Below are 15,449 nucleotides of genomic sequence, written 5' to 3' on the forward strand. Positions count from 1 at the left end.
AACCATATCAACAATAAAAACAATGGCCTGGCTACCTACCGACTAGTTCTATAATACCACAAGTGGTTTTGGCTAAAACATCTATTACTTTGGGTTTTAAGACTAAACACATTGTTATCGAATAAAAAAACAATGAAAACATTTCATACATTATGTGCAAAAAGTGGTTTCAGTATCAAATTACATAACAACCAAAATATTTATGTACATATTTTATATAAGAGGCAATGTTGTTTTGCGTCGTAACACGTCTTACTCTTGGAACTGTATTGTACTGCAAAAATTTAAGTGCAAGTGCTTGCATTATGATTTAGTGCATTTATCATTCATTTTGTAACATTTACAATGAACAAAAAGTATTGTTCCTTCATAATTGTTGAATATCTTCTATAAAGTTGGATTAACGGGTTAAAAAACACAGACCCATATTCCACAGCAGAGCTACACATATTTTTGTTCTGACGATATTCAGTTTCCTTTTTTTTAACAGATGATTAGCCAAGGGTAGCATAAATAAACAAAACATTAAATAGCTTTAAACTGCTCCAAATTACACTTAGATTGTTTGGAATGTCATGAGTTATCAAGCCTTGCAAATGTACAACTATTTGGCCCAACCAAAATGTAATAACGAGTGGAGACACAATATGAAATCCAAAAAATTGAAAACTTAGTGAGCCTTCTCTGCTTAAAAAAAAAAAGACAACTATTCGGACGCAAATGCACAAAATATGTGCAGATCTCTGAGCCACATGCAGCGAAATCAATTGACACTGGTATTTTTATAACAACACACCTAACGTGCACAACATCTTTTGGAGTACTAAAGGCTTTCAATAGTACTCCCTTTCATTCAAATTTAGTGTATTCACAATGTCAAATGTCAGTCTCAGGAAAATAGTCCGGTTTCAAACTGAACACTTGGAATACAGAAGCAGAGTTTTAGACGGGGAAATTATTTTAGGTATGTTTTACTTATAGTAGTATACGTTTTCTTAGGGCAATACAGTAGACCTTCATATAATCCTCAAGAGGGAAATTCAGGCTTGGACGGATTGCATTCACACTTTACAACAGAATAGCTGCCCCGAGGTTTTACAATTGCAAAATCTATGCTCCACATAGATGTCATGTATTAAACGGTAAACTATCCATCCGCAGTAGCGTTTCCTATAAGATTTCTAAACACGCCCGAAGATGAAAAAGTGCGCTTTGGAATGTATTTCTTCAGACTGCCAGTGGTGCGAATAGTCTGGATCATGCATCAGATATACAGTTCTGGATCTTGTCCATCCACTGTTGGGCACTTTGTGCGTCCTGGGCACAGAAATTATACATACGTCTACTGGTTTTCACCTACAAAAAAAGAGAAAAAAAATTACAAAAAGAAAATTTCTGAGAGTGATATTGCCATGGTTTTTTATTACATTTGTTTTTGCTATAAAAGAACACATCATGGAAAAACAGATTGATAGCAGCTAATGAGGGCGTCGCCGAGGTCCGTCAACGTGCCCCAATACATCCTCGGTCTCTGAATCTGCTTTCAAGAGTTGAGTCTTCTACTCTTTGAGCCTACTTCAGACTTGAATGTCCTTTTCATCTATCTAAAAATCATGTTGACATTATTTCAAGTTAAACCACTTCCATAAAGATTATGATTGCTTCATTCCAATGATTAGTGTTTACATTGTGAACATTAAATCCCAGATATGATATGCTTGTCTCATTTTGTGCCTTTGTTTCTCCATTTCCTTACTTTGTATACCCATTTACATACTTAAATCCTCCTCATTATTTGTACAATACGCACTGCATAAAACGCTTTAGCCCCATCACTTGTTCTCAGTATAGTCCTTTTTTAGCAATCCCTGTTAATTTTTATGATGTTGTGGTCTTGCAGATCCCTATTCTAACTATCTAGCTAATTCTCTATTACCTTGGAAACAATAAGTCAACAATAGGATCAATACCATCAAAAATAATATCAAAAACTCCTCCTCATTCCACCTCCCCTTAATCCTCTCATCAACACACTCCTCCTTCATTCACTACGTTCAACCCAAGTCTGGTGTTTAACACTACCGGTATCCTGCCCTCCTTCAAATAATCATCCTCAATATCAGTTATATGTAACGCCAAACCTGTGAACTTGAGTTTATAAGCCACAGTCTTTTCTATCACCAATCTCATCAATGCTTCCCCTAACACTGGTGATATTCCGCAAACATTCAAATACTCCATCACTCCCCTCCTCAAAAAACAAGCACAAACCCAAAGGTCATGCTCAGCTACATGTCAATTTCCATTCACTTCTGCATTTTGTTTTAATAAACATGTTTTTATTGTTTTCATTACTACACAACAAGTCGCAGTGCAGTCAGTGCAAGGAAACGGGTAAAAAAAATGATATGCATTACAATGACAATAGGAATATTCCCATACAGTGATACAGGCAAATTCCCTTTGGGAGTACTTTTAGCAGGTCCAAATCTCCCCTTCAGAAAATTTGTTCCACACTTAGGCATACTTGTTTGGACAACCCTGTGCCTAATAAACAGGCTTCTCTCCTCCACTTCCACCCTCCACTGTGGGAGGCCTGGAAGCTTTCCAGTTTGCTGCGATATTCCTCTTACCCACCAGTAATGCTGTTCCCAGTAATGCCCTGTCTGCCCTAGTTCTCCCGACCCCCAGTAGTACCATTGATGGGGAAAGTTCAAGCAGTATACCCACCACCCTAGAGAACTCAGCAATGATTTCCTTCCAGTACCTCTGAACGAGGTCACAGGACCACATCATGTGAAACAAGCATTTGCAATGCAATAGGTGTCGCATTTGCAAGAGTTTAAGCTACTGGCATTGTACACGACAATGCCTTATATTTACCTGTTTTGACCATTAACACATAAAAGTCATTATCATTTATAATACCAATAGTTCAAACTCTAATGCGAGACCTATTTCACTTTAAATAAGCTGCCGCCATTGTACCGGGCTGCTTGGAAAGTGAAAGCGTGCATGGCACGCTGAATGTTGCAGGAAAGCATGTCATGCCTGTTGTAGGAGAAACTCATTAAAGAAAATAGTGCTTACAGACTAAATAAGACATACCGTGTAACAACCGAAGTAAAAGGGCCAGTCCTCATGGGAGGTTACAAATAAAGACAAGGTGGTACTAAGGCAGGACTAACAAGCCTAATAACGAATTAGAAGCCAGCATTTACAAAAGACAATGCCACAAGCCAATGAAAAATATGGGTGGAGAGTGGACGGAGCTTCAAGTCCACACTCAAATACAGCATGCCTGTCAGAGCAGGGCATGCGCTCCCCAGGCTCAACCTAAACATTGGGAGTCACGGGCACTGTTCCCAATAAGGTGCGCTCGTGCGCACCTCTATTACCTGTAGCGCGCAGTGCTGTGTGTGGAGCGTGCACACACACAGCAAATCCAGCGAGAGCGTTCGCGCCGCTGCTTTTAACAAGCGAGCGGCGCGAAAAACGGGTGTTTTCTGGCAGAGCGGCAGAATAGACTGACATCAATCGAAGGTGAGGGAGCGGTAGGAAATTCTTGGGCACTTGGTATCTTCTTTTATATGTAGAGCTCGGCTGCGGTGCCTACTGTGTGCTTTTGTTAAGTATTCATGTTAATTGCAGGGCCGTCAGGAGCTGCGATTAACATGAATACTTTAACAAGAGCACACAATCAGCCCACAGCCTTGCTTATGTAACAAAAGAAATTCAGCAAGTTTACAAACACGGCGTCTAAAGTTCATGCCGTTTATGTAGACTTGCTGAATTTCTCTTCTTAACAGAGCTGGGCTTCGGGGTGATTGTCTGACTTTGTTAAAGTTTTCAGGTTAATTGCAGCTCGAGACGGGCGCTGTGATTAACCTGAAATCTTTAACAAAGTCCCACAATCACCCCTCAGCTGCGCTCTATTAAGAAAAGAAATACAGCAACTCTACAAACACGTGTGTAAAACACACGTCGTGTTTGTAGACTTGCTGAATTTCTCTTCTTAATAGAGCGCAGCTGAGGGGTGATTTACACTTTTCTGTTCTTGGCAGAGTGTGCCACACGACTTGTATTTTCCTGTTTCTGTCATTGCATCCAGATATATGATACAACAAGTAACATCATACACAGGGCTTTAAGTGGGATGAAGAAACTGTGGAGGGGGGGGAGGGGAGGGGGGGTGTGGCCAGTGTAATCAAGGGCTTAGCTTTAAGACACATAAGCTAAAAATCTGTGCTTTTCGCATAGTGCACCGCCCGAATTGTATTTTGCTGTTTGTCATTGCATCCAGATATATGATACAAGTAGTAACATTATACCTACAAGTCAGGACTATTAGCTTTGTCAATGGTTGTTAGTTGCATAAGATAAATAAGCAGCAACTATGGTGTGTATATAATATTGAAAAAGCTTGAACTTAAAGCCCTGGTGACACCACGACAATGTTGCTGTGCCTGAGTTTCAAAAAAAGAAGGGAAATCCAGAGAGAAAATGACTCTCCTTAAAGGATTTCCCTTCCCCTATAAGGCTCACCTGGCATGACGTCATGCCCTAACTTCTCTACTAGTAAGAAGTGAGCAGTGTGAGCAGCGCACATCGATGTGCCTACTGTCACTGCAGTCTGAAAAAAAATGGACCAGATGTGCTAGGGAACAAAACAGAGCCCGCTAGAGACTCGGCGTGAGGCCCACTTTAAAAAACTGCTTATGCTCAGCACCGGTGAGACCCGGCCCACTTAAAGCCCTGTTCATACCTACTATTGACTTTGCAAATCCTCTGTCTGCCTTTCTCTTTCTGTCCCTCTCTTACCAATTTCTCCATTACTCCATTATTGTCATGGCGTGTGTATCCAAATTGCAAATCTGCCTTAAGCCCCCTAACATGGGTTGTATGTGTGGAAATGCACCGTCTTTTCAGTTTTGTAATCAAAGGTTTGGAGTGATATTTGGCGCTGCGCACAAGCGCAGTCTGGTTCCTGGCACAAATAGCCATGGCTGCAGCGCACAGAGACCCTACACTGCCGCACACAGAAGAAAAAAATTAGAGGAAACATTGGTCACGGGGCTCTAAAAGAGGCATAGCGGACTAAGAAGCTTGACTAAAGGGGAAGACCAACAACTGTGATGTAGAATCATGTGCTTGATAACTTCATAGAATCTTATTTGACTAAGAGTAACTAAAATAAGCAGGCAGCAAGATTTATTTAACAGTTAATAACAATACTGTTATTCGGCGTCATCAGTAATAAAACACTTGACAATGTACATTTAAAAGCTAACTGCACTTTGACTGCTTGCTAGGACTACCGGTGTAGACACACACATGTAAAAGGGAAACTTAGTTATTTAGTTGGAATGAAATATTATCTGAGACCTTGGAACACCAACACTAAAGTAAAGTATCCAGTACGGACACTTACCAGTAACCAGCTATGCCACAGGACCCAGAGAAAGTGTCTTGGAAGTTACACCTGCCTTTAGTCCATTATTTGCAGACATTGGGAATGCTCGGGGCTTTAATGGATCTGTTTGTCTTCTGTCCCTTATCTGTGAACATTGGGAGTGCTTAGAAACCGGCTCAGTTCTGAAAGTGAGTTTAATTAAACACACCTTTGACAGGATCCCCAACTATTGAGTGGGCATGTCATTGGGGTGGGGTGGGCATGGCTGGCAGCAATACCTCCACCCACCTATTGATGTGATCCTGTTGACTTGGTATATAATCCTGGCTTTACTAAAATATTTTGGTGATAAATTGTGAGTAGGGCCCACAACACGCAGCATTTGCATGGTGCCCTCAAACAATCATTCCTGCACTGCTACACAGGTTCTCCTACTTGGCCTAATTGTTTGATCTTGGGAAGATCTTGTCCTCCCTATGGCTTCGTGTCACTTATTTCCCATTGTGTGAGAACTGCAAGATAGGTTCCATGCAACAAATTAGCTGAGAACATATTCTCGGAACATGTTTTTCATTCAAACATGATTTTATCATACTTTATTGGGTAAATGGGTGTAGTTTACTAGATGATTACCTGGTGCACTCATTTAATGAAATGCCATAACACACGATTTAGTGTCAAGTTCTAGCCTTGATCTTATGATTACAATACAGATTTGTAAATACATAGAACTCATAACACATCCTAGAGGGATGTGAAAATGAATTTCAAAGATTACTGAAGTCACAAAGTTGTATTTGCTGATTGTGTCCAAGGCTAATTGAGGCACATAGACTGTGTCCACAGAACCGAGGCGCACATGCTGCTCGCTCAGGCACACTCGCTTACCCCACAGCACCCAGGCACAGACCTCTGCGCTCAAAGAGCTCATGCACATAAAGCTCCACTCAAAAGCCCACAGCATGTGCACAGAAGACCTAGGCACACTAATTATACAACAGTGCAATACAATAGACACCATGTGCTCACTATATCAGATCACCTTAAGAAAAACGTTGATCTCTTTATGCTCCAAACCTTCTACCATCATCAACGAATCAGGCACCAATGGAACTCGAATCCTCAATGGATGAAAGTCCATTCTCTCTGTGACTGTCAATCCTAGCATGCAACACAACCCTGCTCTCAAGCTAAACATACCACAGAAAGTGTAACCCAGCAGCCCCACCACCTAGAGTCTGGCTACCCAAAACTTTGTCTGCCTCCACTTACCTCGGGTCTTGAAGAGTGACAGACCACAAACAGAAACAAGTATTGGCTGCGCTGCAGTGAAAGCGACGCAGCCGCGTAGCCATGAAAGCGATCGCGCTAAGAAGCAGCGCGAGTGATCCTGCCCCTAAACAAATGAACAAGTGGGAGGGGTGGGGGGAGTGCACAGAATAGAAGAGACTCCCTGGGAATGCTGCCGAACGCGCGCGTGAAGCAGCAGCGGTTTGCTCTTTTTGGAAGCACATACTCATGCTTGTGGCGCGCCCCTGCGCACTCCCGCAAGGTGGATGCCGCCACAAGCATGAGTATGTGCTTCGAAAAAGAGCAGAACGACGGTTAAAAGTCCTCCTATGTAGCACATTCGCGCTGGGTAGGCGAGGCTTAAAAAATCAGGTGTTTGGGAGCAGCAAAAGCATGAGGAGCTGGGCAGCAAATTTGCTTGATAGAGCCTGTTGGGGACAAGTAGGCATAATGTAGATAATATGTCTGCACCAAGCGCAGGCAAGATGACATAGTTCACACCTGACAGGCCACCAATGCACCACTTCATTCAGCGTTTTTCATAGGCCCAAGCCACCCTTCCCAACATGCTCAGAGTGTCGATGAGATGTCTGGGGCGTTGATGATAAGTGTGCGGTATATCTGGGAGACCCCCCTCACCAGAGCTACCATCAAGGTCTTTGCCTTCACTGGGCTAAATTCTGGGATCTGCATGTCTGGGGGCACATGTACCCTAAGAGCATGTCAGAGTTGCAGGTACTGGTGGGTCCTTCACAGGGAGAAGGTTTGCTGAAGGTCTTGAAAAGAGACCATATCGGATCCCTTCCAGACGTCCCCCAGAAGTGTAAGCCCGATGGCATCCCAGCGGGCGAAACCCTCCAGTGACGCCCTCAACCACCTGCCATGCTACAATGGAGTCTGTTGAGTAAGCCTGGACCACCATCCTGTGTGTTTGTGGGCTGCCCTCCACCCCTCAAATACCATCCGGGTCACCTCCAGGAGTGTAGAGGGAACCGTGGCCCCGTATAGCATCAGGTGAATCCTGGGGAAGCCTATCTCCCTGAGCTCTAACTTGTATGCCCGGGTCAGACCACCTTCCACCCATCCACTCAATCACTAACAAGTGTGATGCCAGATAATAGAGTTAAAGATTAGAGGCTTCCAGACCATCGTCGTAGGGAATGGGTTGACAGGTATGAAACGCCAATCGAGGTCGTGCCATAAATTTGTTATCATCGAGTCCATCTCACGAAACCAGCGACGGGGAATCGGGTGTGGAAAATTGGACAGGCGGTACAGGAAGCATGGCAGTATCATCATTTCGTATAATGCTATCCTACCAATTAAATTCAATGGGTGCGACTGCCAAAGCTTAAGATCCTCCTTGTTTTTGCTAATGAGTGGGATACTATTAAGAGACCACGTTAATTGGGGAATCAGAGCCACCATGATGCACAGGTACTTAAAGCTGAGGTGGCGAATAGGAATGGTCCTCTGCCAGTTCACACAATCTCGCAAGAGTGCCAATGGGACCAGTACTGATTTAGCTGGGTTAACAGTTAATCCTGATCAGTGGCGGCGGTAAGTTTTGGAGGGAGGGGGGGCGGAAGGCATACATACACACGCAGACATTCACACGCAGACATACATATAAACACTCACAACCAGGCACTCACACGCGCGCGCCCAAACACACATTCATTCACAACACTCTTTCCCAAACATCCATACATGCACGCATGCACCAAACAATTTAAAAAGAAAATAAATCACACTTACCTTCAGCAAGCTCTGTGCTGCCTCGGCGGCTTAGAAGGCTTGGGACTGCTGCCTTCCCTCATTCAGGTCAGCCAATGAGGGAAGGCAGCAGTCCCAACGTCATCACAGAGTGGGATGGGGTCAGCGAGACTACTGACCCCCACCCCACTCTGTGATGAAGTGTCACTGATTGACACTCGACCCTGGGCGCTTCAGGGCTTAAAACTAAAGCGCCCAGGTGCGAGGCAATCAGTGACCCCACCCCTCGTCACTGAGGGGAGGGCCTGAGCAACCTTTGCTGAGCTGAGAACGTCACGCCTACCGGAGCTGTGACTTTCTCAGCCCAGCAAAGTTCAGTTCAGGCAGCCAGGAGCCAGCGCTAAATGGGCATGTCTGGCTCCTGGCTGCTTGAACTGAAAGTGAACAGTGTCTGTCAGGCTGACTTTTGTTCAGCCTGACAGACACTGTTCCCACGGGGCAAAAGGTGGAGGGGTGTGGCCCTTCCGCCCAAATGGACCGGCCGTGCCTGATCCTGATGCCTCCACAAAACGTGGCAGGATCCAGAGGCACTGGGGGCCACTTAAGGCCGGGTCAGCCAAGTACAGCAGAACATCATCTGTGTATAAGGCAACACGGTATTCGTGCCCTCGCCTCCATTTTCACCCCTGTCTCTGCCAATGACACTGTATAAGCATCGCCAGAGGTTTAACGAACAAGTTACTTCCCTTTGGTAACGATATATATGTAAGAAACATTAGTTAGTGATAGGTACCTTACCTTAGAATTACCCCCAGCCGTCAGACTGGATCCGGAAAGTTTTCGTCAGCAGTACCCCTGTGCGTCGGAAGGTGGCGTTGTGCGGCTCCGTGTCCGTCGTTGGCGTCGTGGTCGCCGAGATGACATCGCGGCAGCTACTTAGACACCACCCTCGCGTGCTGGCGTCAGTTCTGTACACGACTTGCCACGCCAGGAACGCAGAGCCATGCAAGATACTGACCACTGGTGCCTTGAAACTAGGGCCCTGAAAGGGATGACCTTAACCCTAGAAATCATTTTGCAGAACGGGGAGGATGGGTGGGGCGGTAAGGAATGTATCACTAACTAACGTTTCTTACAGATATATCGTTACCGAAGGTAAGTAACTTGTTCATCTGAAAGAAACATGTAGTGATAGATTCCTCACCTTAGAATAGATACCCCAGCAATACCAACCCCGGTGGTGGGTCTACGAACTAAGATCACACCAGAAAGTCCCGGAGAAAAGAACGGCCAAAGAAGCCGTCTCTCCGGACTTGGCTGTCCAGGCAATAGTGCTTAGTAAAAGTGTGCAACGAGGCCCAGGTAGCTGCCGGACAGATGTCTTGTAAGGTGGACACCACGTCCCAATGCCGCAGTGGCAGCCGTCGCCCAGGTGGGATGGGCGCGCAGCCCCACCGGAGGCTCCTTTTTAGCCAGAGAATAACAGGCTTTCATATATAAGACGACCCATCGGGAGATAGTCCGCTTGTGTACGGCCCGACCTTTCTTGGTGCCAAAGTAGACAACAAAGAGCTGGTCATCCACCCGGAACTGTTGTGTGCGATTCATGTAAAATGGGTCAAAACGGTGAAGCCTCTCTTCCTCCCTGGAAGGATGCAGAGGCGGAAAGAAGGTGGGCAAAGTGATAGTCTGCCCGATGTGAAAGGTAGTGACAACCTTTGGCAGAAAGGATGGACGTGTTCTGAGCACAACCTTGTCCGGATGAACAGATGGGAAGGGAGGTTTACAAGAAAGAGCCTGGAGCTCACTCACTCTCCTGGCAGAGGTGATGGCAACCAGGAAAGCAGTCTTCAAGGTTAACAGCCGAAGAGGACAGTTGTGAATAGGCTCAAAGGGAGCACACATTAGGTATGGAAGGAGGGAAAAGATGAGTAATGCCTTTGAGGGATCTATTTACAACGGGGGACTTGAAAAGAGAGGGCTGATCAGGAAGCCTGAGAAAGGCCGAAATAGCAGAAAGGTAGCCCTTGATAGTGCCCAGAGGAGAGCCCTGCTGGGCCAAAGAAAGAAGGAACAATAGTACTTCTGAAAGAGGGGCAGGAAGGGGATCCACAGCCTTTCCTGTGCACCATGCCACAAATTTGTTCCACCTGCAGGCGTATACCAACTTAGTGGAAGGACGCCTGGCTGCCCGAATGACATCACAGACTTCAGGAGGCATGTCGAAAGGAATCAACTGCCGCCGCTCAATCTCCACGCAAAGAGGTGGAGACTGGACAGGTTCAGGTGGAGGACCGTCCCCTGTTGCTGCGACAGAAGATCCTCCCGAAGAGGCAGTTAGATCAGGGGATCGATGGTCATACTGAGTAGCTTGGGATAACAAACTCTTCGAGCCCAGTCCGGAGCCACAAGAATGACTTGGACCCGGTCGCGCCTGATCTTCTTCAGCACTCAGGGCAGAAGTGGTATGGGCAGAAAGGCATACAATAGACCGCAACTCCACTCGCCATGAAAAGCGTCGCCTAGCGAGTGCCGCCTTGAAAATTCCAATGCGCAGAACTGCTGACATTGCGCATTCTCTTCAGTGGCAAATAGATCTAACCAAGGCTCTCCCCACAGTCGAAAGAGACCTTGCGCCACGTCGGAGTGAAGACGCCATTCGTGATCCATCATGCACTTGCGGCTGAGTTTGTCCACCCTGGCGTTCAGTGAACCTGCCAGGTGTTGAACCACCAGGGAAATGCCCTGATGTTCCAGCCATATCCAGAGGCGCAGAGCCTCCTGACATAGGGTCCACGACCCCACCCCACCCAGTTTGTTGCAGGACCACATGGCGGTGGTGTTGTCTGTGAACACCTGCACTGCTCACCCCCTGACAGAGGGAAGGAATGCCTTCAGTGCAAGTCAGATCGCCCGAAGCTCCAGAAGATTGATATGGAGCCTGGACACCGCCAGAGACCAGAGGCAGCTGATCTCCGCCTCTAACATCCCAGGAGGGATGCATCCGTCACCACTGTGTGCTCCGGTTGGGGAAGGGAGAGGGATCTGCCATTGACCTAATGCCGGTTCTTGAGCCACCACTGCAGCTGTTGTGCACTCCGAGATCTGGACGTAATCGGACAGGTTCCCCTGATGCTGCGCCCACTGGAACTTCAGGTCGCACTGCAGAGCCCGCATAAGCCATCTGGCATGAGTGACCAGCAGGATGCAGGAGGCCATACGGCCCAGCAGCCTCAGGGTCATCCTGACCGAAACCCAGGATAGAGGCTGAAAGATTGGAATCATAGCCTGAATATCCTGGACTCGCCGTTCGGGAGGATAGGTCTGAAAGTGTGTCGTATCCAGAACCGCTCCGATGAAGAGGAGCTTCTGAGAAGGAATCAGGTGCGACTTCGGCACATTGATAGAGAACCCCAGCAAATGCAGGGGGTCAGCCGTAGTCTGGAGGTGGGAGACGACTGTCCGGGGCGAGCCCGCCTTGAACAGCCAGTGGTCGAGATAGGGGAAGACTGGAACCCCTGATCTGCACAGATGAGCTGCGACCACCACGATCACTTTCGTGAACACCCAAGGGGCACTGTTAAGGCCAAAGGGGAGCACGGTAAGCTGTGGGCCGGTAGGACAGGAATGTGGAAATATGCGTCCTGCAGGTCCAATGCTACCATCCAGTCTCCAGGGTCGAGGGCAGACAAGACCTGAGCCAGAGATAGCATCTTGAACTTCTCCTTCCTGAGGAAGCGATTGACGTCCCTCAGGTCCAAACTAGGAAGCAGACCCTTGTCCTTCTTGGGCACCAGAAAGTAGTGGGAATAACAACCATGTCCTACTTCTGGTGTAGGAACGTGCTTGATGGTCCCCTAGGCCAAGAGAGCTGCAACTTCCTGTTGAAGAAGCGCCAAGTGATCCCCTGACATGCGGTGGTACTGAGGTGGCAAGGCTGGAGGGGTAGTCTCGAAGGGGAGGGAGTAGCCCCTTCGGACTATTTGCAAAACTCACCTGTCCGAAGTGATGGTGCACCAGTGGGGAAGGTGATGGCGAAATCTGCCGTTCACTGGCGTTTGATGGGCCTAAAAAACCGGACTAGGAAGGTTTTGGGGCAGTGGTCGAGGGTGGAAGTGGACTGACCCGCCAGCTGGCCCCCAGACCCGCCTCTGCAGGTCCCATGTCCGTGGCCGCGCTGAGACTGTTGCTGCGTCGGCCTGTGGCTCTGAAGCAAACGTGTCGGGGCACCCCTTCCGTGGCCAGAAAGGAGCGGAAAGCAGAAGGCGGAGGTGGGTACGTGGCCGAAAGGCCCAAGGACTTGGACTTGGCCCGCGAGTCCTTAAAATGCTCCAACGCACTATCTACCTTGCTGCCAAAAAGGCGAATGCCAGCGAAAAGCAGAAGGCGGAGGTGGGTACGTGGCCGAAAGGCCCAAGGACTTGGACGTGGCCCGCGACTCCTTAAAACGCTCCAACGCACTATCTGCCTTGCTGCCAAAAAGGCGAATGCCATCAAAGGGCATGTCCATCAGGGTGTTCTGGACATCCCCAGAGAAACCAGTTGTCCTCAGCCAGGCGTGGCGATGGAGAGCCACTGTCATGGAAATCACTCTGCCCAGCGAGTCAGCGGTGTCAAGGCCACATCGAATTGTGAACTTTGCTGCATCTCTCCCTGCAGCAATAGCTTGAGAGAGCACTGTCCACGCATCCTCCGGACACTGAGGCACCACTTGCGCCACCGTATCCCACACAGAGTGGGAATAACGGCGCAAGAGGCATGTGTTGTTCACAGACCGCAGCCCTGAACTGGCGGAAGAAAAAATCTTCTTACCGAACTGTTCCAGTCTCTTGGATTCCCTGTCCGGGGGTGCGGAAGGGAATGCGCTCTGAGATGTGGAGGCTTGGATAACCATGCTCTCAGGGGTGGGGTGTTGGGTGAGGAAAAGGGTGTCGCCTGGGGACAGGCGATGGCATCGGGCCACGTTCCTATCCACAGGAGCCCCTGTGTTGGACCTGGACCAGGTGCCTAAAAGAACGTCTGAAAGTGCATCATTAAAAGGTAGCAGTGGCTCCACCGAGGTAGTCGCCGACTAAAGCACTTCTGTCAGGAGGTTAGTCCTGACGGCCACTGTAGGGAGCTCGAGGTGGAGGGCCTTCGTCACTCTACACAACACCACTGCGTGACTTGCACCCTCCCACGTAGCCACGGTAGGAGGAGTTAGCATGCCAAGGTCAGGAGAGGTATCAAGACCACTGGCATCTCCCAGCTGCTCAACCCAGTCCGGGTCATACTCACATTGAGCTGTGAGAGGGTTCTCAGACCCCTCCCAGTCCTCCCCTTCCTTCGAAGGCTGATGTACAGGCCGAAAATAAGGAGGCTGGACATAGGGGTAGAAAGGCCCCATCGGCGTCGGAATCGGCATCGAGCGACGCCGCTCCGGCGCAGTGTCCACATCGGGGCTGAAACCGGGGATGTCGTCGTCCGGTGGGATGGGCGACGTCGGAGGTGGTGCCGGTTGGGTCGACGTTGGTGGAGGTGTCACGAGGTCAACCGGCGTCGACCGGGATCCAGGCCTGGATCCTTGGGGGCCCTGCGACGCCGGGGTCGGAGCTGAAAGCGATGCTGAAGCATGAGCTGCCGACAGTAAAGGGCAAGGACTCCCAGTCGGGCCCACGGGGCCCGAAGGAGCGCCGGCGAGGCTCGACGGCCCAAAGAGGCGAGCCATGGCTGACAGAAATTCCTGCAGCTGGGCCGGAGTTGCCGACGGACCTGGGAAGGGCGGGGAGTCTGGCAGTGACTGCGTAGGCTCTGCCGGAGCCGTGGGGGAGGCACAACCCGCACCCTCAGCCGTGCCGCGCAATAGGCGAGGGGAAGCCGGAGAGCGATGGCGCTTCTTCGACTTCTTGTGATGCTTTGCTTTACCTGACCCCGAGTGCGAAGACTTCGATCCCGACGAACAATGGTGATGGCGTCCTCGACCGGTCAATCGACCTCCCACGGGACAGGGACCTTGAGCGGTGCGGAGCCGACTGCCAGACTTCAAGCAACTTTCGGGACCGCTCCTGCAAAGTCTTCGGCGCTATGGCCCGGCAGTCGGGGCACGACTTGGGGTCGTGGTCGTGCCCCGGGCAGTAGGGACACACGCGGTGCGGGTCCGTCACCGACATCATTCAATGACAGTCCCCGCTAGACTTGAAGCTGGGCATCCCTACGGCACCAGGAGTTGATCGACTCGAAAAAGAGACAAAAAGGCCTTGAAAAACTCAGTCAAAAAGTGATACCGCTCTCTCCGGATCTGCGGTTGCTGGCGCGGAAAAAGAAATAACTGACGTTAGCACGCGAGGGCGGCGTCTAAGTAGCTGCCGCGACGTAATCTAGGCGACCACGACGCCAACAACGGATGCGGAGCCGCACAACGCCACCTTCCGACACGCATGGGTACTGTTGACGAAAACTTTACGGATCCAGTCTGATGCCTGCGGGTAATTCAAAGGTAAGGAATCTATCACTACGTGTTTCTTTCAGATTGCTAGCGCAAAGAGGAGGAGGGAGACGTGGCAGACCGGTAAGGTTCCTCGCCATATGGGGCACTCCTCAGAGACGCCACCATTAACCTAAACTCTGGCAATGGGATCTAAATAAAGCATCTTTATCAGACTGCAGAACCGTGGTCCAAAGTCTGATCGGTCAAGCACCTTCGCCAAGTACTTCCAATCATCAGTATTGAATGCTTTCTCGAAGTTGATTAATAGCAGAGCCAAGGGGTGCGGTAGGAGGTGTTGATGCGCAAGAGCTACATGGAGACTTCGGAAACAGTGTCTCGTGCTCCTCCAGGGCATGAAGCCACACTGGTCAGGATGAATAAGTGACCAGTGGACCTGCCGGAGTTGCGTAGTAAGTATTGTGGCAAAGATGTTCACTTTCCCATTAATGAGAGAGATAGGGCGGAAATTGGCACATGAGGTCGATGGGGGGGCGTGACTTGGGTATGACCACAATCATGGCTTGGTCAATCTCCTTGGGAAAGGAACCGATTGCTATGGCCTCC

At 48.9% G+C, this 15,449-nt stretch overlaps 1 protein-coding gene across 6 annotated transcripts in view; it reads right to left on the bottom strand.

Annotated features, from left to right (window-relative positions):
- Positions 1-688: 688 nt before the first annotated feature.
- Positions 689-15,449, bottom strand: part of SBF2 (SET binding factor 2) — a 2,080,461-nt gene continuing 2,065,700 nt past the window's right edge. For all 6 annotated transcript variants that reach the window (XM_085648170.1, XM_085648169.1, XM_085648168.1 and 3 more), the window contains one exon: positions 689-1,356. In XM_085648170.1, the coding sequence (XP_085504296.1) occupies positions 1,258-1,356 (99 nt within the window). In that variant the 3' untranslated portion in view covers positions 689-1,257. The remainder of the gene's footprint in view (positions 1,357-15,449) is intronic.

The sequence above is a fragment of the Triturus cristatus genome, chromosome 3_2, assembly GCF_964204655.1.
Source record: "Triturus cristatus chromosome 3_2, aTriCri1.1, whole genome shotgun sequence".
NCBI lineage: Eukaryota > Metazoa > Chordata > Amphibia > Caudata > Salamandridae > Triturus > Triturus cristatus.